Source organism: Mesitornis unicolor, unplaced genomic scaffold (genome assembly GCF_000695765.1).
Source record: "Mesitornis unicolor isolate BGI_N332 unplaced genomic scaffold, ASM69576v1 scaffold18493, whole genome shotgun sequence".
NCBI classification, from domain to species: Eukaryota; Metazoa; Chordata; class Aves; order Mesitornithiformes; family Mesitornithidae; genus Mesitornis; species Mesitornis unicolor.
In genome coordinates this window covers 7,696-33,171 of record NW_010176884.1, presented here as the reverse complement: position 1 = coordinate 33,171, position 25,476 = coordinate 7,696, and the positions used below count along the sequence as shown (strand labels likewise).

The 25,476-nt window shown below is 35.4% G+C and overlaps 1 protein-coding gene across 1 annotated transcript in view; it reads left to right on the top strand.

The window, feature by feature from the left end:
- PSME4 (proteasome (prosome, macropain) activator subunit 4) overlaps positions 1-24,414 on the top strand; it is a 57,101-nt gene extending 32,687 nt beyond the window's left edge. Inside the window, exons 20-45 of the mRNA XM_010181874.1 lie at positions 1,938-1,993; positions 3,087-3,143; positions 3,330-3,385; positions 3,469-3,567; positions 4,052-4,114; positions 4,276-4,371; positions 5,183-5,314; positions 6,448-6,657; positions 7,380-7,516; positions 7,837-7,890; positions 8,742-8,871; positions 9,527-9,608; positions 10,132-10,285; positions 10,812-10,881; positions 11,605-11,730; positions 12,084-12,236; positions 13,011-13,115; positions 13,958-14,049; positions 14,426-14,557; positions 15,238-15,446; positions 15,748-15,833; positions 16,803-16,931; positions 17,705-17,860; positions 22,534-22,696; positions 23,498-23,631; positions 24,280-24,414. Of these exons, the coding sequence (XP_010180176.1) occupies positions 1,938-1,993; positions 3,087-3,143; positions 3,330-3,385; positions 3,469-3,567; positions 4,052-4,114; positions 4,276-4,371; positions 5,183-5,314; positions 6,448-6,657; positions 7,380-7,516; positions 7,837-7,890; positions 8,742-8,871; positions 9,527-9,608; positions 10,132-10,285; positions 10,812-10,881; positions 11,605-11,730; positions 12,084-12,236; positions 13,011-13,115; positions 13,958-14,049; positions 14,426-14,557; positions 15,238-15,446; positions 15,748-15,833; positions 16,803-16,931; positions 17,705-17,860; positions 22,534-22,696; positions 23,498-23,631; positions 24,280-24,414 (3,016 nt within the window). The remainder of the gene's footprint in view (positions 1-1,937; positions 1,994-3,086; positions 3,144-3,329; positions 3,386-3,468; positions 3,568-4,051; positions 4,115-4,275; positions 4,372-5,182; positions 5,315-6,447; positions 6,658-7,379; positions 7,517-7,836; positions 7,891-8,741; positions 8,872-9,526; positions 9,609-10,131; positions 10,286-10,811; positions 10,882-11,604; positions 11,731-12,083; positions 12,237-13,010; positions 13,116-13,957; positions 14,050-14,425; positions 14,558-15,237; positions 15,447-15,747; positions 15,834-16,802; positions 16,932-17,704; positions 17,861-22,533; positions 22,697-23,497; positions 23,632-24,279) is intronic.
- The last annotated feature ends 1,062 nt before the right edge of the window (positions 24,415-25,476 follow it).

Genomic DNA, 25,476 nt, shown 5'->3' with positions numbered 1-25,476 from the left:
TTTTCTTTTTGTTTTAAATATTGGAGGTTTGGTTTGGAACTTGGCTAGCTGGCAAAGAGCAGTTGAATGTGTTTTGCTGAGAGTGGGAAAGAAGCACGAAGAGTTGTAGTGTTTCTGTAGACGACATGAGGGAAAACTGGAAAACTGCACTTCAATTTTCCTTGCCTCATAGGTAGGAAAGCCTTCTGTGAACTTAATTTCTGTATTTATATTAGGGGAAACTGTTTAAGGGTAAAAACGTATCAAGATACTGTTGAAAGGATAACTACTATGAGCTCACTTACCTATCAACATATCCAGCATACTGTACAAAAAAGAGTAATTGCTTAATATCTAACTTCCTGAGATTGTTTGATATATGTGTTACCTTTTTTTAAGAAGTAATAGTATTTGGAGTGGGAATGTTCACTTTTTTTCCCCCAGGTGTTAATTGCAGAAATAGTCCCTCTCTGTATCTTCCTAACTGGGAAGATCTGATCTTGGAGAAATACACAGCAAACACTTTGAAAGGCAATAATGTAGATGATTCTAAAAGAGCAAGTTTGTGAGACTTGTATTTATTTGTTTACTCAGGACAAAAGTACTGGATTGATGTTGGATAGTTCGGAAATTGTATTAGTGGCCTAATTGTACTTTAAGCACCTATGCCAGTGCTGAGTTTTGGAGGGGGGGGGAGTGGGAAGACTCTTGGAATGGCTTATTTTCAAGTTAACCTAGTGCTACAACGAGGAAAATGAAATAAAGATTTCACTTCTTGACTTTTTCAGTTAAGAAAATTCCATTTCAGTTTGACTTATGGTGCAGATGTGAGTGTTGCAAGTGTTGTTTACAAGCAATTAGTTTACCTAATTTTTGGTTGCAAGTCTTTTTCCTTCATCTAATCAGCACATTAATTGTAGTTCTTTTGTTTCAATGTGTTCACTTTTAGAGGAGAAACGTGACCCTTATTTCTGGTTCTGACAGATAAAAGTTTTCCATTGCCTGAAATACAGAAAGTTTATTTTAGTATCTCGTAGCACATGCTCAGCTATAGAATTTATAGTGTTTTCTGATGTGTTATTTAGCATTTGTAATAGGAGTGTACACGTATTGCTTCATATAGCTTTGTTCTGATTATACTGTCAATGCAATTTTCTGTGAAGATTATAGGGATTACCTGTTGATACTATTTGCTTAATATAATACACTGGTGTATTTTGTCCTTGAAAACTTGTATTTTTCTACCTTAATGTTTTATGGGGTGAAATTGTAGGTTTAAAAGAAAAAAAACAACAAACCACCAAAACCCCAAGTTTATGTTCTTAGTCTTTTAAATTCATTGGCATGTGATATCTGAGTCTGTGGTTTTTTGCATGGTTACATAAAAGCAAATCCACAAAGACTAAGAATTCACTTTTAAAAAAACATTTTTGATAGATAAGTTTGACCCAGATCCTGGAAGAAGCTAGTGAACTTCATATAGCAGTAAGTAGGTAATTGGTACATTACTTTACTTTATAAAGAAAGGATCAAAGTCAGAAAAGCTTCCTCAGCTTGTCAGGAAAGGATTCTGCCTCAGCAGGCAAATTCATCTGTCCTTTCTAGACTAAGACTAGCAGGAGCCACACTTGTTTTGATGAGTGTGTTCATAGGTTTGACAATGAGACCAAATCTCCAGATATTTAACTGAACTGATGAGGTTCTGTTAAATGAGAAATCAAGATTCTGGGTTCAAGGTGGTGTCCTTATGGTGTACTTATCTCTGACAAACAGTCTCAGCCATAGGTATGGTTGATTTATAAATGTTAGAACTTAGGCATATTATTAGTAAATCCAAACATCTTTGGATGCTAACTGGCATGAAATTTAACTTGTCAAAATTAATTAGATGTGATTTGAAATTCACATAGTAAATGATTTCCATAATGTGTAGTAATACTTGATGTGTTTTCATGCAGGGTCCCAAGTCTGGTGTCTTTGGAAGAGACAAAATTGTACACTGGTGTTGAATATGGTAAGTAGATCCTAATTCTGTTCAGGTTGTAAGCGTTTATTGAATTATTTTTATTTCTGCTGTAGAAACAGTAGGTTCTTATAATTTTTCTCTTTATGTTAATGGGCTTTTTTGGCCAACACAAGTTCCTGTGTGCACACAGTTTCATCTTCAGCAATGGTATACAAGATATAAATCTGCTGCAGTGATGTGGCTTGAAATGAGAGCTCAGGTCCAACCCCCAGCTCAGAATGGTTGGGCCCTTGTACCTCCACACGGATGAGAGGTGCAGAAAGCAACATCAAGCACCCAAGGACTGCACTTGAGAGACAGGAGGTATCAAGGCATAACCTGCTGAAGGCTGTGACAGCTCTATTAGAAGAAAACTGTTTTCAGGCTTTGTGTATATTCTTAATCATCTTTCAAGTGAAGATGGGCTATTTAAATAAGAACTGAGGCACACAGTAGCTGCTTATCAAACTATTAAATGATTTTAGGTGCTTCAATACTTCTAAAATCTGGTCCGTTAGTTTGCTAATGGTGAGTTTGTAGCCGTATAACCTGTAATAGAGAATAGAAGTTTATTTAGTGATCTTTAGCAGCAATTAAGATTTTTCTGGCTTAAAACTTTCCAAGGAGACTGTTTCCATCATTGATCCTCCTTTTGTCTGCATTTTTTGTTCATTTTTGTTGCATTTAGATCAGAAATGTTTGTTCCCCTCCATGTATTCAAGGGGAATAAATCCCCGGTCTTTTGGTGATTTGGACTCTGGCTTGATCACCTGATATGTAAAATCTGTGTTCTGTTAACTTTCTTTTTGACACTGTTTAATGTGTTACTCAGTTTCCATATGCTAAATAATTTGCCTCAACCTGTTGTATGAAATTAAGCCAACTGTCAAGGCAGATAAAGAAGGTTATGTACCTATAACAAACATACTGTTGACTTGATAAACAAAAGAAGGCCCTGTGAGAGTGGTGTCCTTAGATATAAGAAGGTGGTTATTTTTATAATAGTCCATACTGCCGTTTCTGAATAGTCTGTTCTGACTTAATCTATAAATTATTTTTAATGCTATTGTTGAATAAAGAGAAAATGGGTTTTTTGTTGTAGATTTATCAAGAGATAATTACCGAGAAAAGATTGCGAAGATTACAAGGAAATTGCTGCGTAAGTTTAACCACTCCTTTATCTAAAAAGCACTGTGTGCTTTTAAGTACAATTTTATAGATGAGAAACTTGTTCCATTTACTTTGCCTATAATTCTTAAACTTAAGCCTTGTAGAAATAAAATTATTGTTAATTTTCAAAGCTCTTTTCCTGTCTGAAAAGAAAATATTTTTCTTCCAATTGCAGGCTATATACTTGACAATTCGGAAGATGATACCAAGTCTTTATTTCTAATAATAAAGGTATTCTTATAATTTGTACTACTTGAGACAAGATTACTCTTTTTGCAAAATAATCACTCTTTGTCATCTTTTTCTTTCTACAGATTATTAGTGATGTTTTGCAGTTCCAAGGGTCTCACAAGCATGAGTTTGACTCACGATGGAAAAGCTTTAATCTAGTGAAAAAATCAATGGAGAACAGGGTCAGTGACTTTTCTTTGTAAAGTTTAGTTGAGGGATGGAAGTAGTTCCTAATGTTCAGAAATACTTTTTTCATATTTTTGTTACTGTCCTAATCAGTTTTCCTAATTTTGAAATCTAATTCCTTGATAAGAACATTGTTTTGCAGTGCTTTTGTACCTTTATTGGGAAATCTCATGAGTAAGCATTTCTGAATTGTAGTAACCCGCCAGTTTTCATATATTCGTGAACCAAAGTCTGAGATTTGGTGTGATGCTCCATTCTGGTCCTTGATAACTGAGAAATTTCTGTGAGCAGAGCTTCTTTTTACTTAGAGTAATAGGCAAATAAACTTTACCAGGGCAAAAAAATCAAGGTTGTCTGCCAAGAATTCCTATATGAAATTTGCCTGTTTCTAGAAGGAAAGAAATATATGAGGAATTCAGTCAGAGCATATTGCTAATATGAATACTAAAATTTGGTTTACATTTCTATATTTGTTTGCAGCTTCAAGGAAAGAAACAGCATATCAGAGCTCTGCTGATAGACAGGGTTATGTTGCAGCATGAGGTAATATTTTTCACTTAAATCTTCAGTAACTACTTTACTTGAAAAGCTGATCTGCTATGCTGTCATTTATCAAAAGGTGCAATAATCCTGCACTAGTGTTTCTCATACATGTGTGAAATGTAAAAACAATGTCTTTTATTTGTGTTTTCTATGCAATTTAGCTGAGAACACTAACGATGGAAGGCTGTGAATACAGAACTTCCCACCAGGAGATGATCAGAGATCTTTTGTGTTTGTCCACAAGTTCATATGGTCAGGTAAGGAATATGCCCTTTTAAACTGAAATATATGGAGTGTTTTGTTGATCTCTCCAAGCTATGTTTTCAAGATCTTCACTTATCAATTTATTTCCATAGCAACATGAAATATTTACTGATTTTCATTTTAATTAGTTCCCAATTTTGGCATAGTTTTTGCTTTAAGTCCCTTTGTCAAATAAAGATCAGAGAGGCTGCCAACTTAGGTTACAAATTTGAAATTTTTTGAGGGACTTAGCTCTAGACTCCTAAAAACAATAATTTAATTTAAAAAAATATACCAGGTTGAGGTTTTTAGATGTGATTATATCATTCATGACACTATTTGGAACACTAAGTCTGCCTTTAGGAAGCAGCTATGATGGCATCCTGGTTCTTTAAAATGCACAAAACAAGTGTGCTGATAGTTGGATACCAAACTCTTTGCCTGGTGGGAGGTCTGCGTTAGTATATACATTCAGAGCCATCCACAGTGTCTATAGGTGCTTGAGGGCTCTGCTATCTGTTATTCTAGTTGTTTGCGTTTCAGATTATCTTAAAAACACACTGTTTGGCAACATAAAAAAATTTCTTTAACTTTGTAGCTGTTCTCAGGTAAACGCTAGAAACAATAAGTAGGTTTTTATAAACAAGTGTGAGCAAGGGTGAGAGGAAGCATGCTATTTACAACCTTCTACAAATAATTTTGTTTCTGTGCACAAAAACATCATGTAAACTCTGTGCATAAGTAACTGGAATGGGTAAGGATCTTATTTTTGTATAGTATATTTTTGGTTCAGAAAATTTTGTAGTAATATCTCTATTCTCACAGGTCAGAAGTAAAGCTCAGCAGGCCTTCTTCACAGCTCTGGGAACGTACAATTTTTGTTGCAGAGATATCATTCCCTTGGTTTTGGAGTTCTTGCGTCCAGACCGGCAAGATGTCACTCAAAAGCAATTTAAAGTACTGTCTTATTAACTTTGTTTCACATCTGTCTTTTGAAAGTGTTTTCATACAAGAATTTTTAATGGTGAAAGTGAGATTTGCTTGTTTGTCAGTGTGACTTTGATATTTTCATGGCATATAGTTAAGCACAAAACTGTATGTATGTTAACACCTATTTTTAAATTATTTAAATGGGAATTGCTACCATGCCTGGATTTGATTATTTCTAATACTGCTCCAGGCAGCTGTAGCCTGTATGATATTACTGATGTGTTTAGCTGGGCACTGTTGTTCTTGTAAGACCGTTCTCCAAAAGGTCCCCAAGACTTACTTCCAATTGCCTGTGAAATTGGACCATTTCTCACATACCTCCCACTTAATCATAGAATGTATTGGGTTGGAAGGGACCTTTAAAGACCATCTGGTCCAACCCCCCTGCAGTAAGAAGGGACAGTGTTACCAGATCAGGTTGCTCTGAGCCCCATCAAGCCTGACCTTGAATATCTCCAGAGATGGGGCTTCCACCATCTCTCTGGGCAACCTGTTCCAGTGATCTACCACCCCACTATTGAAGAACTTTTTCCTAATATCCAACCTAAACCTACCCTTTTCTAGTTTAAAACCATTACCCTTTGTCCTATTGCTACAAGCCCTAGTGAATTATCTGTGAAATCCAGCCACTCTTTGTTTCACTGTATAACTCTTGTCAGCTTCTTACATGATCACCTGTCTTGTTCACCAGTTTGCTTCATCATGTCCAGTAGTTATCCACAGCCTGTTCAGTTGACATTTCAGGTGCTTTGTTAACAGCATTATGATTTGCCTGCAGCCCAAACATGAGTAAGTTCACAGAAAGGCCAGGTTCATTGATCATTGACTTAAGCTTCTTCATAATGTAATTCAGAAATGTCAGCCATTCTGTGAATAAATTAATTGTCAGAGCTTTCAATCTCATTAAAATGATTCTTTAGCATTAAGAGGATTCTGTGGAAAAATCTTCAGTACTTTGACAATGAGGCTGCATAGCTGAATGTTTATGATACATTTTAAAGGTATGGTAATGTGAAGAATAATTTTTATTGTGTGAGTGCATCCTTATGTAGACAGATATGATATATCTGATTTTTAAAATTACATCTTTCATTTTGCAGGGTGCCTTATATTGTCTTCTTGGAAATCATAGTGGAGTATGTTTGGCAAATCTTCACGATTGGGACTGTATTGCACAGACATGGCCAGCAATTGTTTCTTCTGGACTTAGCAAAGCTATGTCCTTGGAAAAACCATCCATAGTTAGACTCTTTGATGACCTAGCAGAAAAAATCCATAGGCAGTATGAAACAATTGGATTGGACTTTGTGGTAAGTGACAGATTGCTTGGGGATAATGTCTTGGATTCTGAGAGCATTTGATTACATAAATGCTTGAGACTCATATATATTATTTGAGTTAGTGTTTTGATGTTGATTACGTTCTTATCTCTGCTACAGAGGGATGTAGATGTGTATTTTTGAGCCTGAAGTAATAGATCTTCCTGTAATACTATTGGAATTTGTAACTTTTTGTTGATCTCTAAGGAAGCCTCTTGCAGAAAGGAAGTTTAAGTTGCCTTTCAGTGTTAGTGTGGGTCATGCTGACAAGGTATGAAGATGTGTGTTAGTAGGACAGTGTCATCAAAGTAACGTTTGTCAGCATTTGTAGTGTTGTCCTACTGTGCTAACACACAGCACTCGGCACACAACTGCTTCTTGCCTAATCACTGGGATAAATGGCAGGGTACTTGTTAATAAAGTGGCATTCATTCTTAAAAATAATTTTAAAATAATGTAATGCTTCAATGAAATATTAAAGTTTGTTTTTACATTTATTTAAAAATAGAATAAAACATGTACTTGGAGAAGCAATTCTGCTGTGTGAACACAAAAACTGTCTTCCCAGGTTTTTCATGGACTTGTTCATGTGGGCAGGAAATTCTGCACTCTTCATATGATTCCGAACTCTCCTTATTTCAAAACAGAAACAAATATATATACAATGTGTAAGTTGCTGCTCAGTCCTCAATCTTTGCGTTCTCTGTCAATAGGTTCCAGAGAAATGTGTTAAGGTAGCTGTTCTGCTGCAAAATTCAGGACATCCAAGTTCAAACTTGACAGGTCTTAGTTCAGATGAAATTCAGTTAGGAATTGAGCGACGGAAAGAAAAGAATGCTGAGGCTCTGCGGTAAGTTAAACACATTAAACACTTTTAATGCTTAATACTTACTGTATATTAAATGTAATAATCCAAAATTGCTAAACCAAATCTTAAACTCAAGAAATTCAGTATGTCCGAGGATTGCTTTGGTGTGTCTTCTCTCCTGACTCGGCAGCCTCTTTGCTCTATGCTCGTATTTCCTTCCTTCCTCCTCTTCCCTGTCCTCCTAGTTTGTGCTGCACTTACTATATTGACTTCTTACACCTTTTGTTAAGGAACTCTTACTCTGTTTTTAAATTATACTCTTAGTAGCATCTGGTTGATGATTCCTTTCCCCCCCCCCCCAGAAACTATGAAAATTTGATCAACATGCTGCTAGACTCTGTGGAACAAAGAAATCTGTAAGTCTTCCTCTCTGTGCATAAGAACCTTTTGTTTTTTTTATAGAGGGGGAGGAGTGGATTAGAGGTGGCTAAATGAGTAAGTATCAGTTGCATCAAGAAGCGTAGATAGCATGACCAGAATTAAGTAATATTTTTTTCACACTCAAGTTAGTTGTCCGAAAGCAGTTTGTCAGTAGCAGTCTTGCATAAAATTGATTCTGGCTACCTTCTTAGAGAGTTTTTGCAAAGGTGTCTGTAGAAACTAGATTTCTGAAAGTCCTTGTGTGTTTGCATATGGATTCTGCGTGCCCAAACAGGAAGTTAAAGGCCAATATAGGTGAGTCTTGTGTTACTTGTGTTAAGGTAAAGGTGTGAATGAGTCTTGAATTTGTTTTCATTGCGAGCTTGATTTGTTAATATAAAGTATCATTGCATCTTGGAGTTTAGCTTTGTTGTTAATTAGTTCAACTTATTTTTTTAATATTTATTTGTTGGTGGGGTGAAAGCTCTGCTTCTCTCTGCATAACACTGACATTCAAATAAGTTTTAATTGGTACCATAATGTTTGTGTTTTAAAACTTTATAAGAATAGCCCTATAGGTCTGTATTTTACATTGAAATGCTAAGATCAAAAAGGCAACATTAACTGAATGTTTGATTGCTCTAGTGTGTTCCCAGAGCACTGGAGGTTTCCCAAATGATAGTTAAACTCATTGTCTATAGCAGTGGTGCAGAACATGACTAAAGTTAATCCAAACATATTTATATAATTTTAATCCATATTAAGCCTTTCTGTGCAAAAGCAGTACATGCAACTCTGCTACTTACTGTCTGGTTTCTGATATTTATTTTATTTCTATTTTTTTTAGTCCCTGGAAGTTCGAGCACATAAGCATTGGTTTTCTGTCTCTGCTCCTGAGAGATGATAGGATACTGCCTGTCCGTGCCATAAAATTTTTTGTGCAGTGTCTCAACCATGATGCAATTGTAGTTCGTAAGGTAAACAAAAGAAATCTTTTTGTTTTGCGACATAGTGGGGTTTAGACCAGATGTTTGTGGTGTCTTTCTGTGAGAAAGCAGAAAAATTGGGCTGTACCTCCCTCCTCACTCTTCAGCCATGCATGTGTACAAAAGTTCCTGATCCAAGAAGTCTTGGCAGTGCTGTAGCCATGACATACCATGTGTAAAGTCTGCAGACTGTGAAAAATCTGGAATGTACCTAGACATTTTTTCTTTCTTTAGAATTATTTTGCAGAATTTCTTCTGCAGATGTCTGTGTTTTCCATCTGCAGCTTATTACTTGAATTAAGCCATTGATGTTAGATTTGTACTTTTCATTCTACTTGTGGCTTTAGTGAAGCTTGAAAACAATGTGCACTTCCTTTTTTTTGTTTCCCTGAAATTGATTAGTGGGGAAGTTTTTGTGGGCTATAAAGTTCACACTTAAGCCATGTCCTGTATCCCCTGAAATGGGTGAGAATTACATCTTTATGGGGAGTATCAGCCACTGGGGTGACTAAGTTCACTGTAATTTTCACTGGCTTTTTAGGGTGCCAAGTAACTGGCTTAAAAAGTGTCTGTTATGAGATGATTAGACACATCCTTGGTAAGTGTATGGAATGGATATGTTAACGTTCATTTTTTTATCTTTTAGATGGCCATCTCGGCTGTGGCTGGTATTCTTAAGCAGCTTAAAAGAACACACAAGAAAGTGCCCATCTGCCCTTACAAAATAAGTAGGTTTTATTTAATATAAGAAATGTCCTACTAACACTGATCCTAAATTTTTTTTGAAAGCATATTTTTCTGGTTAAATTAAACATAGAATCACAAGCTCTTCATTTCTGTCTGCTTCTTAATGTCGTAAGCAAACAAAATAGATAATATATTGGTCATTTTTTAGTTGTTTTTTTTAAACAGTTATCCTTGCAAGTGTGTATTAAGCTACTTGCTTATTCGAAGTGAGTTAAAACTCCAGAGATATGGTTATTCACCTTTCAGAAAGTCTTGTAATTCGTTAGAATAATTTGTATATCTCCTCTTTATCCTTTCTAAAATAATTTCAAATGGCACGTTTATATAAATTACTAAAGGAATCTCTTCTGTTAGTGTTACTTTCAATCTCCTAGGGTAAATCTCTGTACAGATTTGATTGGGGGGATAAAAGCTCCATAGAATCTTTTATTAAAAGTGAGTCATAACATTTGCTGGGACTGATAATGAATAAGTTTGATGGAGTATAAATTCCTCTTTAACCAGGTGGAAACCCTAAGCCTTTCTGCATTCAGGCTGGTGACAGACCAGATAACCAGTGGCTGCACTACAACAGTCAGAGTTTACCAAAGACTAAGGAAGCTTGGGAGTCATGTTGTTTTGTGGAGAAAACACACTGGGGATATTACATGTGGCCTCAGTGAGTATCATTAAGTGTTAAGATGGAATTGAGAGTCAGCAGAAGAAAACCTGTGGGAAATTAACTATTGTTTGTTGGATTTAATTCTTTAAATTGAAACAAAAAAACCCTGATTTATTTTGTCCTTTGTGCTCCTTGCTTGTTCTACCACTTCTGGGTGGTTTTTATGGTTGTTTTTTTAAAATTATTTTAATTATTTATTTTCTATCTCTTTCTCCTTGGGTTTTGTGAGTACTGTAGGCACATATTTGATATGGCTATTTAACTGCTGGTTTTAAAATTAAGTATCCATGTTTGAAAATTATATGCAGAGTATTCTATCACTAGAATAACTAACTTTATTATAGACTTTTTTGTTGTGAGTTTTGCTCTTTTGGAGTTGATAAATACTATTCAATATAGAGAATATAGAAAATAATAATAAACTTTGGAACGTGTAACTTGGGTTTTTTATTGTTGTTGTGGGGGGGGTTTGTTTGTTTAATTTTTTTTTTTATTTGTTGGTTTTTTTTTTTTCAATCTTTAGAACTATGACAGTTTATGCTCCAGTTGAGCATCAACCAAAGCTTGGGCGAAGGAGAGATGAGCTGACAGAGGTAAGGGTTTCAGCATGTTTCAGTTTTGTGGTTTTTTAATACTGCTTCTCTTCCTTTCTTTTTTAAATATTGTCCAGAGATTACTGTGGAGATCAAATACTGTTGTCTTTTAACCTCAGTATTGCTTGCCATTTAGAGAGACAAAAATATGTTGAAGCACATTTGTTTTACTTGATTGAAACCAAGGTAGAGATTGAATTTGACTATGCAATTTCATGGCATGGATATAATAATGTTTTTAACAAGCAATAAATTATAACTATTCTGAAACCTAGATCCCCACAACATTTTAAATCATATTTTTCTACTTCATTTTCATATTTACTGTGTGAGCATATGAGAAGAAATTATTATTTTAATGTATTGCAGCTTCTCTGACAGCAATCATGGAATAATTGTATTAATGAGCACTTTCTTGTTCCATTTCACATCTTTATCAGAGTTTAGAACAAGGTAATTAATGACAGTGGGAATGTCTACTCTGTAGGGGTTGTGCCAGTCAAAGGAAAGACAATCCAAATTCATTAATGAAAATAAACATCAGGAGTCTTGCGAAACATAACCCAGTATTCCCTATAAACTGAGGGGAGAAATGAATAACCGAGGCATGATTTTTGCCAAAAACAGAACTAAAATGCAAAATGGGATGTGGAAAGATTGGGGTATCGCTGTGATAATCAAGCATCTCAAAGCTAATATTTTATTCTTTTTTTTTTTTAACAGGCAGAACAAATTATATATGATCACTTTTCTGATCCCAAGTTTGTTGAGCAGTTAATAAAATTTTTGTCTTTAGAAGATAGAAAAGGAAAAGACAAATTTAATCCTCGCAGATTTTGCCTCTTCAAGGTAATTAGAGTTCAATAACTAAATTGATTCCATTTTGTAGGTAATTATCAAAGTGTGGAAAAGCCACACAGTACTTGGCTTATACCCCACTGTTGCAAAATGTTGATTTTTTTTTTTTAAAGGTATGCTGCTATGATTAATCCTGTTAATCATCTCTTCTGATTAAGTACTTAAGGAAACACTTTTAGAGTAATATAAAATTATGTAGCATACTTGGATATAATTCTGTTACAAAAGCAATTTCACTTTCTGCATATTGAAATCTGAAGCACTTCACAATCTTATGATCTTCTTATGAAAATAGTGGTTTAGACAGATAATCACTAAAGGCATTTTCACATCTTATTTTACAGGGCCTTTTCAGAAACTTTGATGATGCCTTCTTGCCAGTCCTTCAGCCCCATTTAGAAAGACTTGCAGCAGACTCCCATGAAAGCACCCAGAGATGTGTAGCTGAAATTATTGCTGGCTTAATAAGAGGTTCTAAACACTGGACATTTGAGAAGGTGCTGAAGTAGTATTTTTTTGAGTGATTCATAGAAGTTAAGGAATAAGTTTGAATTATTAAACATATGAAGTTGAGGGCTTTTAATGTGTCACCTGTGAAAGGACTGTAAAGTGTTGCAACATTTAGTGCTTCATTGCCAAACTTTGAGCACAATTCATAGCTTGCGTTGGTGCCTATGTAATACTAAGTGTTAGTGAAATGCTTCAAGATTAAAACTAAGAACAGTTTGCTGGTAAGGAGATAGCAAAGCTGACGTGGTTTGTAATTTCCTATTGGAATAAGTGCTTATGTCCACCTTGGACTATTACAACTTTCTTTAGTCCAGACCTAGCTGTCTAGAGTGTCTTTATATGAATTTCTGTGCTGGAAAATAATTCTGGGAGAATAAGATTCTTAATAATAACTAAAAAGAAATTTTAAAATTGGAAGTGGAGGTGCAAGGGATAAGTTACTTTGGTGTACAAGTCTCCTATCCTACTAAAAGCAAAGTGTATTCAGTCTCTGATAAAATTGTACTTAAATCACCATGGAAATGGTGCATACACAGTCCACAGTATTTCTGAACACTTTGTACACAAAATTAAGATGAGTCCTGAAATCTTACCTCTGATAGTATTTATTTCCTTTTATAAATATCATACTCTGGCTGCTTCTAGAATCAGTATTGGTTTTCCATGATTTGAAAAGATGGGAGGATTTGGGCTCACAGAGGTTAGATGGCCTTTTTGTCCTTAAATAGACAAATGTTGTCTTTCACATTTCTGCTGAGCAGGTGGAAAAACTTTGGAAGCTTCTCTGTCCATTGCTTCGAACAGCCTTATCCAACATTACAGTGGAAACATATAATGATTGGGGCACATGCATAGCAACCTCCTGCGTAAGTACTCCATATTTAGTCTTGTAAAGCTATATCCAGATGGTCAAGTTTTACAGATAATATGTAAATAAGAGCTTTACGAACAGAGGTATTTGAGTATATTTTTATCAGCTAAAACTGAGAACTATAAATACTGCATAAAAATAACATTCATTTAAAATCTCATTGCTTTTTTTGAAATTGTATTCTCAGACAAATACAACATTTTAAAAATGAAATAAAGTATTTTTAAAGTATTTTAGAAGAGTTGTGTAAGGTTAGTGGATGATGATAATGTGTATGCTTGCTATGTTCAATTTTTCTGGGAGTTTTTGAACTCAAATTACACATTTACTTTTGCTTTAAAAGTGTGCAGCGTAGCATTAAGCTGTGAAAACCAAGTCTCAAGTTATTTTCTAACATACAGTAAGATTTCTATACATTATTGTTGGACTGAGAGTTGTGGTTTCTGAGAAGCAGGGTAAATGATAGTCCACAAATATCTGGGATCAGTAATTTTTTTAAATTACTTGGCAAAATTCAACATAGTTTGTCAGTCAGAACTCTGGCAATAAATTAGCAAAATTCAGATGTGATTAATCATACGTGTCAATAACAAGGCTAAAATTCCTTCTATTCTTATCATTGTATTTACCAAATAATTATAACTGCATGCAGTTTCATTGGGTTTTCCTCCTGTTGAGGTTCATTGTGAAAAGGTATTTAACTTTGCACTTGCTTAACAGAATAAACCTGAGGGATGCAAAGAAAATGTCTTTCAAAACTTTCCTTTATATGTAAGACATACATTTACATCTTTTAAATTTGCAATTTGCTTATATCTCTGATTCCTCTATTTTCAGGAGAGCAGAGATCCTAGGAAACTGCACTGGTTATTTGAGTTGCTGTTGGAATCTCCATTGAGTGGTGAAGGAGGATCATTTGTAGATGCATGGTAAAATTAATTTTATCTGTTTTATTGTGGCTGAATAAAGAAGGAAATAAAGCATGGACAGAATGTATTGGGAGCATATTGTGCCAGCTGGCTTGTAGAAGCAGGGAACAAAAGCGCACCTTTCCAATTAGCTTTCCCCACGCAATGGCAGTTTCTTCATTATTATTTTTGAATGTAATGAAATCTAGTTAACAGAACGTGAAGGTTTAGGACTGGCATAGCAGCAGTACTGTTGGTTCTTTCTGTACTTTTTACCTGTCTTTGCATGTAATTCACACAAACACACTAAACATTCCTAAACAAGGCTTGGAGGAGACTGGGGAAGAGAGGAACATTATTTTTTTTATGACTAAAGATAAGCTGTTCTGATTTCTAGCCGGCTTTATGTACTGCAAGGTGGCCTTGCACAGCAAGAATGGAGAGTACCGGAGCTGTTGCACAGACTGCTGAAGTACTTGGAGCCTAAACTCACCCAGGTTTACAAAAACGTCCGAGAGAGAATAGGAAGGTCAGTGTTTTCTTCTGCAGTTCTTGGGGTTTTTTCTTTTCTTTTTTTTTTTTTTTTCCTGGGGGGGAGGTAATTGAGTATTTAAGTAATGATACTGAAGTAGTGACTGCTTATCTTTGTGTGTGAATGCTGCTGATAGAAATCAGATAATTATTGTTAAGAAACTTTCTTCAGAAACTTCAGCTGACTTCTCTGTCTTTTATTGTATATGGCCTGTCATGTTCTATGTATGATATCTCTCAAGGTCTTAAAAACCCAACCAAACAACTTAAAAAAAAAACCAAACAAAAAACACCAAAAAAACCCCAAAAAACCATAACAAAACCCACCAAAAAAATCCCAAGCAAACAAAAAAACCACCCAACCCACCTTACTGTATTTAAGCCCTAATAAACCATAAATATACAGGGAGTTCTTTAGAGGGCATTTTGGTGAAATCAACTAGCTTTAGATCTGTTTGGGTGGTTGTAACTTAGTAGTTGTCTAACTCTGCTTGATTCACATATCTACAAAGAGGGTATCTGAAAAACATTTGTATTTAAATAACTTTGAAGTGAAGCTAAGAGGAAATTTTCTGTAAGTATGAAATTTCAACAAATTGATCTCAGATCACTTTTATCTGTGTTCTTCAGACAGTAGCCATGCTAACTGTGTTTTTGCTTTCTTTGTTTTTCTTTTAGTGTTTTGACCTACATATTCATGATAGATGTTTCTTTGCCAAATACTGCTGCAACTAAATCTCCTCGTGTCCATGAATTTACTACCCGGATACTTGAAAATCTTAAACCCCTCATGGAAGCAGATGAAGAAATTCAGAACCATGTTATGGAAGAGAATGGGATTGGTGAACAAGATGAGCGAACTCAGGGCATTAAACTCTTGAAAACTAGTAAGTTACTGAATGGGGTTAAGAAATGGGGAGTATTTTAGGACATGACTGAGGTCTGCAAATCTTATAGTTGCAGTACACAATTGCATGTCGCAGATCTGTGCTCCATCAGGGTATCTGTTGTTTCAGGACTGAGGTTTATAAAGTCACCTTTACAGGGTCAGACTATCAGTATAGATCCACTCTACAGTGTGAAAATCTCCCAGGCAAATCTTGCAATAAATTTGGTCTATAATTAGTTCTGAGATTATTACTATTTTTGACCTTCTCAATCAGTGATCATTTCTCTTTATATAAACAGTTCTGAAGTGGTTGATGGCAAGTGCAGGACGGTCCTTCTCTACAGCTGTCACAGAGCAACTCCAGCTTTTACCCTTATTTTTCAAGGTAGATGCTTTAATCGCTGCTTTATTAGTCATGTCTGATTTAAAATGGCTTCTGCATAGAAAGCAAAGTTATAAGAGACTTTTTAAGTAAAAAGAAAACCAGTAATGGTAATAAAAAACCATGCATACTGACAAGGCCTGAATGGGTTTTTTTTTTATGCTTATGTATGTCTACAGCTGGTAATCTATCCTGTTAAATGGCTTCCTGACAATAATGACTTGTAGGTGAATGTCCTGTACATGTGTAATTTGGGGGGAGGAAGTGTTTAATTTGAAGGGGGGGCAGAGGAGGATGTGTTTAATTCATGAGAGTGGGTATATTGTTTCTGTTCTGATCCTTATCTTTTGTTGTTTTCTTTTGTTCCATGATTACGCAATTCTTTCTAAACGGTGGTACTTCTCTTGGTTTTCCTGGCACCTTTAATCCTTGTGTTCTTTTATGAAGCTGGGTTATGCAGTGCTACGTATCTGAAATAATATTTGCATGGTCCAAAGCATATGTCTTACTTTACATCAACATCGATCAATTATCCAACAATAATGTATGTGACCACAAAATAAAGGTTTACTTATGTGAAAGTCAACTTGAAATTCTGATAAAGCTTTCTCTCCATTTTGGTCCTGCATCCAAAATACTAAATTAATTGGATTTGATACCAGAAAAATTGCAATGGGGAACCAGAGTCTTAACAGTACCCATTTAATCCTCCTCAAGAGCTTCAGGCTAGCCATACTATTTAGATAAGTAATACATGATGTAAGCATCACAGATTATTGCTGAGAATATTTTAATGCTATATTAATTTTTCCTAGCTAACTTTAATCTTTCAGCATTATATTGATTGTATTTTTCCTAGACAACTGTACTTTCATGAGATTAAACTTATTTTCAGGATTTTGCTGTTAGCAATGCTTATTTACTAACACTAGCATTTTGGGTTTTTTTCCCCTCTCTGATCTCCTTTTATAGATTGCACCAGTAGAAAATGACAATAGCTATGATGAGCTCAAAAGAGATGCTAAGATGTGTTTGTCGTTAATGTCTCAGGGTTTGCTGTATCCTCAGCAAGTGCCTTTGGTACTTCAGGTGCTAAAACAAGTGAGTGTGTTCTAAATAGCTTAAATCTTCTTGTTATCTAATACACTCTAATGTTTTGGGTTTGGTTTCTTATCCCCCCATAAGATTATACAGTAGTTGTGATATGAAGAGAATCAAACACTGGTTTTCTTAGAGGTGAAAGGAAAGAGTTTACTAGAAATGTTTTAAAACATTCTGAGAAACAGTAAATCTATTTTAGTTTGTTTCCTACTTCCAAACACCTTGTATCCCTATAAGGAACTGAACAGTATTTTAATAAATTAAAATTTAGTTCAGTCGTAGGGCATCACCTAAGCCTGATGCTTTCGATAATTCAGACTTCCATACACACGTGGAGATGAAAGTAAAGGAACTTGAAAAAACTTTGCTTTCCAAATCCACTATATTGAATATATGTCGTATACACAAACATATATACTCAAGCAGAGTAGAATTTATCATTTATTGATATCTACCTCGTGACTGATGTTGGAAAATAATCAAAGGGAGAAATTTGCCTGCTTTGTCCTATACAGCATTAGGTATCTGCTAAATACTGAGTTATCTGTTAAGTAACAGTATGCTTTGAAATTAAGCCTGTTATAAATTATTGATTAAATAATAATTGTGTGCTTTGGAAACTAAATATTGTATGAAACAAAAATATCTGAATAAGGGAGGTTATTTGCAACTGTCCTCCAAAGTTTTTCTTGAATGTTGTTAGCTTTACAGCAGATAACTGCTTTCCTTCACCTTCTTGCTTTCTCATACTTAATATTTTTTATTATTTGTAGACAGCAAGCAGCAATTCTTGGCATGCTAGGTATACCATATTAACCTACCTCCAGACCATGGTGTTCTACAATCTCTTTATCTTTCTCAACAATGAAGTAGCAGTCAATGACATTAGATGGCTGGTTATAAAACTCCTGGAAGATGAACAGCTTGAGGCAAGTAATACCTTTTCTGGAATGCTTTGTTTCACGTGACTGGTTTCTCGCCCTTGTAAAGTTTTATGAAAAAGCTACCAGTTGTAAATAAATACAGCAAGTGTTTCTACCTTAGCATTTTTCCTGGTTTGAAAATGTAACTAGATTTATAGGATTTATTTCTTACTCCATTTTTTCTTTTAATATTCCATTCTAGGAAAACAGCTGATCAGAAAATACTTCATTTCTGATTTTTCAAAAGTTTGATCATTCCTACTTTTTCAACAGAATGGAACATTGCTTTGTTTCCTTCTTCGTTTTAGTACAGCTGAAATAGGGATACTATAATTTTACTATAAATACTAGCATGGATGTTGGTAGAAAATTCAACTTTCAACAAGGTAAAAATGTCTTCCTGTGTGAAAACAGTATAAAACCACTATTACTTTATAGGTCTGTTGCTCATTTAATCATATCAGCTTATTAATGACAAAAACATATTTTTTAATACGTCCAGCTCACTATGGAACTATTTCCTTAGTTATAGGTAGATTTTCCTTAGTTTTGTGAAAGATGCGTGCTTAATAGGACAGAATTTCTGTAGCAGATGCCGGTACTGATGGTATTACAGGCTATTAGCTTTTTGAATCACGTAAGCTTACTTGTCTGTCTGGCAGGTTTTTGTCTCTTGAGCTAGTAGTATATACAAATGGAAGGAGATAAAATCCGAGATCTTGGCTGTGGTATGTGCGTACTGTTGAAGATCCCTGTACGAATGCACAGGGTGCTTTCAGAAAGGGCTATTGGCATCACAAGCTTGTTCTTGGGAAAGAAAATCCAAAACAGAAAAGGTGCCTCATGTGAATCATTGAGTCATGTCTGTCAGGCTTCCAAAAGTTGGGGGAGAATCACAGAAGTATTTTATTTCATATTGCTAATTTGCAGAACTGAAAGCTTGTATTAAATGATGTCAATTTAAGTATATTTGATCATGTTCAAGCACAGTGAAGAATCTTTAGTGTTAACCTCCAGTCTGTTCCATTTACCCTGTGCCATCGTGTTCACTGTTTTTTGTGCTGTTGGCAAATATCAATGAAGTCCTTCTTTTTTGTGCTTTGGTGTTTGGTTTTTTTTATCTCTAGTAAAAAAAGAGAAGATTCTGAAGGGTGAAGCCCTTCTGCCAAAACAAAGATTCTGGTTTAGGTCCTGAGACTTACATTTTAAAACGTAGTTATACCGGAGTTGTGAAGCTTGCTTTTGTGAATAGTGAATTGGAAGTAATTTCAATATATAAATTAAAATTTCCAGCTTAAAAGGTTTGACATTATGTGCATTCTATAAGCACGTGTAATACTTGAAGAACAACATTTAGACTGCTCACCCAACTGTCCCAATTTCAGTCTTCAGATGAGCTCTCCTGTGTCTTTCATGTCACTATTTGTTACAGTGAGCTGGAAAGCAACAAATTCCAATCCTAGACAAGTTGTTTCCCACACCAGTAAGAACACTTACCTTATAATCTCATGTCACTTTGAAAAATACCTTTTATTCACTTTAATAGAATTTATCTGATTATTTTAAATGTGAAAATTATTCTTCTGCACTACAGAAATGCAAATAAAAAAAGCTTATCTATGTTCATTACCACTTACGAGCATGTTGTTACCGTGGAAACTTTCACTTTTCTTTGAGAAGTAATCTTGTTCTTTCTTGATAATAATTGGCAAGATGCAGTATCTTGCAGAGTAATTCCTATGTATTTTTTTAATGTTTACTTTTTAAGATGAGAATCACTAGGTTAAAACTAGTATTTGGTGTCCTTACCCTGTAGAACTGAGATTTTGGTTCTTGGATTTAAAGAAACTTTTTTTTTTTTGCTTATTTTGATATAAAGGTGCCAGACCTAATGATCCAGTCCATTTTGTTCTTTGCTTTAATACGCAGTTTGCGCTTCTGATATAGCTAGAACTACCATTCTCAAACTTCCTGGCGATTTCATTTTTTTTCCATAAAATCATTGCAACAAAACTTGGCAAATGACAGTGTCAGATGACCACACTCAATGTCAAGTAGCAATGTGACTGCAATACTAAGTGAGTGTGAGTCATAGGACAGTGTGGCTTCTATCGAATGCGTATTTCATGCATCTGCCTTTAAGCATGGGTTTCTAGGATTGAAGCAAGCTGTACATAAATGGTGGTGTGGGAAATCCTCCTGAAAGTCAGGAGTCATGGAGCTGGTGGAGTGCTATGAATGTAAGAGCACTTGTGACACTGCAGCTGATAAAGGGAAGAAGTATACAGTCCGAAAAACAATGTATTTGTGTACACCGGTATAAGCACCATTTGAGTATCACGTCTAATTTTTTAATGTTGTATAGGCAGGTGGAGAGAGCTGCGAGAACGATTTGAGTTTGGGAAAGCGTGCACTAAATAATTCTATTCACTCAGTCAGAAGTAGAGTAAAAGTGAAAATGACTGTGTTCAACTTGGAGTTATGGTTAAAGTGATAGCCTAGTTAATCTGAAAGCATCTTTCTTACATTTTTCTAAACCATAATTTGATCTAGGCAGCTATCTGCTTAGGTGCTTCATATGTTTGTATTTTTATAAATCAGTGTACTGAATACGCAGCACTCATGTCTTGACAAACATTTTTCATATTCTACTGCAATATTACAGTAATGTTTATAATATTTGTAGTATTTTTGTTTAAGTAGCCATTTGCAAGTACTGCACTTAGGTTTTGCTTCTGCTGTTGAGTGGTTTTGTTCTGATATTGTAGACCTCGGTCGGTCAATTCTGACCAAAAGGAAAAAAAAAAGAGCAAAACAAACCATACTTGATTGGAAGAGTATTCCTCTGCTGCTACTCTGCAGTTTTTATATTCTCTAAATCATCATGTGAGTGTGATGGCTTGTAAATTACTTAATGTGAGATGATGTGTAGTGTTAGGTCATAGGCTGGACTTGATAATCTCAGAGGTCTTTTCCAGCCTCAGTTCTGTGATTCTGTGAATGATTAGCTTGTTAATATATGATTTTAAAGGCTTTGCTTAAAGGTGCTCCTTGCAGCAAAGCGTTCCTTTTAGTTAGATGATTAATACAGCAAATAGTGATGTAAATGAGTACAGTTCATTGGGGAGCTTGCTCACTTTACAGCCAAGCTTCTTTCTGTTCTTGTTCTTGCATTAGCATATCATGGTTCATTTAATAGCTTAGCTCTTAAGAGACTCACAGATTGCTGATAAACAATACTGGCAGACTTTCACTTTGTACTTTATGCTGTTAACAAAGTAGATCACATTTGAATAATTTCTCTTAGAAATTTAAACGGAATGACGTGAAATCTCAAGAGCTTATTGTTAACTTACTGTGTTTAATTATTGCAGCACTTGCAGCTATACTTAATGCTTTGTGGAGGTTCAGAACACTATGTTCAAGGATGTAATTTATTATAATCTGCTGTATTGGATTCAGGGCATTGGTAGGTGTTTGTATGCCAGATAAACAAATGTTCTGTTTACAGTTAGATGTAACAGTATGTACTTACCAAAAAATCTGGTGACTGCTGTCAGTGTTTCCACAAGTTTTCAAGTTGGTAAATATAGGGAAGTTTTTGTCAGCCTGAAATTGTTGAAAGTGGAAGTGAGCTTCAGAGGCACTCCAGGTTAAATATGATCTTACAGTTCTGTAACTTTATGGCTTGGGAAGATTTGGGTAGATTAGATAGATTGATAAACTGATAGGTTTTACTTGCTTTTAAAAGCAGGTGATTGAGTTGTCTCTACTTGTAATCCACTAGCAATGTGCTGTAGCTGTTTTAAAAGGAATGGAAAATGAGATCTGTATTTTGAATAGGTTAGCAGTTAGATGAAAAATTCATTTCGTCCTGTTCTTTTGGGTTTCTGTGTTACCGAAGAGAATATTTTTCCCAACCTGGAATTCTGTTTTTTATTCATATAGTGAAAAGAACTGGTACTCAGGACAACAAAGTAAATAATGCTGGAGTGCTCCAGAACTGAATTGTTGACCATAAACCGCTGAAGTTAGTTGTCACTGCTTGTTAATCCAGTGTCTGTTGTGTTTCTCAAAGAATTCTTGTGCTGTGGGTAGAACAGAATCAGCTTTATCTCATGAACGTATCTTCTCCCTTCTCTTGGAAATGCTGTTCCGCCTGTGTCAATTCTGATGTCTCCATGTACGTTTGTGGGGGAAAACTAAAGGCTTTTGAATAAAGTATGCTTTGTTTGCTTAGTGAAACTATTGCAAATACAGACTATATTAAAAATTTTGTAAAGCAGGTTGATTATTTGGGGTAGGGCATCTTCTTCTCTTTCAAAGTCTGTTTTTAAACTTTCTAAAGCTAATCTAGTCTATGATATATGTCTTGACAATGGAGTTTAATTAAGTTATTTGCTTGAGTAAGTAGGTCACTTTATGACAAACTATGTAAAGATAGTTCTTTATTACAATAGAACTATGTTTATTAATCTGTAAAGAGCCATACAGTAAACCAGTTGTAGTTTATGATCTATGAGATAACAGGATATTATTTTAAAGACTTTTCTTGGGCAGAGTTTGGTAACTTGGCCTAGCCAGATGTTAAAAGGATAGTAATAGCCTATAAATACCTGCTTCTTGCTGTTAACGTATGCTTAGTAATTGTGTAGTAATTGTACCATCTCTGCTCACAGGTGAGAGAAATGGCTGCTACCACACTAAGTGGTCTGCTACAGTGCAATTTTCTCACTATGGATGCTCCCATGCAGACACATTTTGAACAGCTATGCAAGATGAGGTTACCGAAAAAACGAAAGCGAGATGTTGGTTCAGTGGTGGATACAATTCCTTCCGGTGGTAAGAAAATTCCTTCAGAGACTAAAACCATGCATACTGATAGGACGTTAGGAGGAAATAAATCTTTTGCGCTACACCGAAATGCTTATTCTGCAAACACTCCAGGTGGAATAGGATTTGTCCTGTGGTTAAGCAGTATTTAGAAAATTAACGTATACCCAGAGAAACACAAGGCCTGTTGCCCATGCAATTTTTTTTTTTCCTTCCTATGCATCTATAAACCATAATGGCAAATTATTTGTTCTTATGTATCTTATTGTCTGTGTCTATGTAGTGCAGATCCTAATTCTTGTTAAGTGCTTAGAAAATTTGATTTACAGCATAAGTGATGAATAGGAATACACTATTTTCAGAAAAGCAAATAATTTTAATTATGTATTCCTACATTAATTTATTACTTTTCCAGAATCAACACTAAAGAGATTTCTAACACTAAAAGAGTTTCTCTGCAAGAAAGCAGAAGCGAATTGGAGACCCATACACTTCAGTGAATATAGTTGATTATATGGTCTGGGGAAATACCTGGTTTTCTGTAGAAGCTGCTCTACTGTGGCAGTGTTGTTCATTTTTTAGTTTGTTTTTGTTTGTTGCTTTTTAATTCAAGGTCAAAACTCACTATTAGTATGTTGTTCCAATTAGATCGCCTCTTTACTATATAGGCTCTTTTCAGTTATTCCCATGAGTTAAAAATAGCCTTATTTTCTCTGATAACCAGTTTTAAGTTTGGCTGTGTCATTGAGGAATGTCTTAGACAAGACAGTTGTACCTTGCCAGATGTAAATGAATATCCTGCAATTGCAGACTTGGTTAAACGCCATGCTGGTGTGCTAGGACTTAGCGCCTGTATTTTGTCGAGCCCGTATGACGTACCCACGTGGATGCCACGACTCTTGATGGATCTCAGTGCCCATCTTAATGATCCTCAGCCTATTGAGGTAAAAATACTGAAGTCGTTTCTCTATTCAGTATAACACATCTAAAATATGCTTGACTCATTCTGAGTTCCCCTTTCCTAGAGAAAAATAGGGAGGTATTAAAAAATTTAGCTGCTTCTACTTTTTATTAAATGGTTCCAAGTATATTTGACATCATGGACTGCTTTTAAATATTTTTGGTAGTTCTGTTCTTGTTTTCAGATTTAAAGCATAAACTTAAAGCTGCAAGAAATGTATCTATAATGAGGAAAAAGTATTTTTTGATTTGAAAATGTCACCTTTTTTCTGTTTTGAGACCCAAACCATTGGTTTGAAATACCCAAGGAAAAGGAAGATGGGGAGCACATTGCACTTACAGTTTATAAGGATCTGCTGATTTTTTTTTTTTTTTCAAGCTCGAAATTGTAGGTCAAAGAATCCTTTTCATAAGAACGTTGTAGTCGTGACACTGGTCAAAAAAGTCTAACCAGAACTGTGAAAATTAAAATACTGGGGAACTGGACTGATTTCTCCAGAGTCCTTCTGACCTTTGTAACTGCTCAAACACTATGCTGTACTCAGCAGTTTTTTATTGTATTCAGTATTTGTTTTGTCATGGAGCTTAAATTCATAACTGATACAGATTAATACTGATTGTCTGCTATGCAGATGACTGTGAAAAAAACGCTGTCAAATTTCCGGAGGACCCATCATGATAACTGGCAGGAGCATAAACAGCAGTTCACGGATGACCAGCTACTAGTGCTTACTGACCTCTTGGTTTCACCATGCTATTATGCATAGATCGGTAAGATTATTTGTTTTGACATAAATTAACAAACACCAGTCTTACAAAATTACTTCAGCTTTCTAGTCTAGTGTGGAGTAGGGAGGCATCCCTAAACCACAGGGAGAAATTAAGTCCCTTGCACCCCCAGTGGTCTGTTTAGTATCAGATTTACTTTGGTTAAATATTGTCCATCTTTTTGCATGTCCCTGTATTACACTAGCATTTTGCACTCACACTTGTTTTCTTGAATATTGATGTTCCTTTTCTTCATTTTCTGCCGGTTGGCTGCCTTTTAAACGCCTGGCAGTTTCACTAAAGGCAGGGCACTTGGTGCTTTGTACTTCTGATGCCTCTGAGGACTGACTTAGCATGCCACCCAGTCCAGTATATCATCTACGACTCATGATGGGAAATGACTGCTACCAAGCTGTTTCCTTTTCCACATCATGGCTTTGCTACCAGGTCTCTTCAAACAGGCATGTCCCCAAAGAGTGAATCCATTCCTGGAGTTTCTCTTTGTTATACTACAAGATTCCGATCTCTATTGTATTGTGATGTTTTGTGACAATATTCCAAGATTATTTTTAATTTATATTTTCATTTTGTTCTGTGGTAATATCATGAGGCAGTAATCTTTTTTGAGTTCTTTCCTCTTTTTTTTTTTTTCAGGTTTCTCCTGGAAAAATGAGGATGTAGGAACCTTTCTGTGAAATAAAGGAAACTCAAAGCAATTTATCATGTAGAAAACTTTTGGAAATCCTGATGCCTAATCAAAACCACTTTTACAAACATAAAGACCTGGTTCTATTCAAACAATTTCACCTCCCCAGGGAGCAGCTGTGGGATCCCCCCAGTCTCCTTGTAACTGCACTTGCAGAGCCCAATTGTGAGTTTATCGCAAGACCCTTGTCATTGGCCTGCATTACACATCAGTCTCATTTCTGCTTTCTTGTACAGGGTGACTTACACTGCACATTTCTTATCCTCTCTTTCTGACCCTTCTTCCCAGCTGTTTCAGACATCAAAGATATGCAGAACCAGAGAGTGCTGCAAACCAGAATATTCTCAGTGAAACT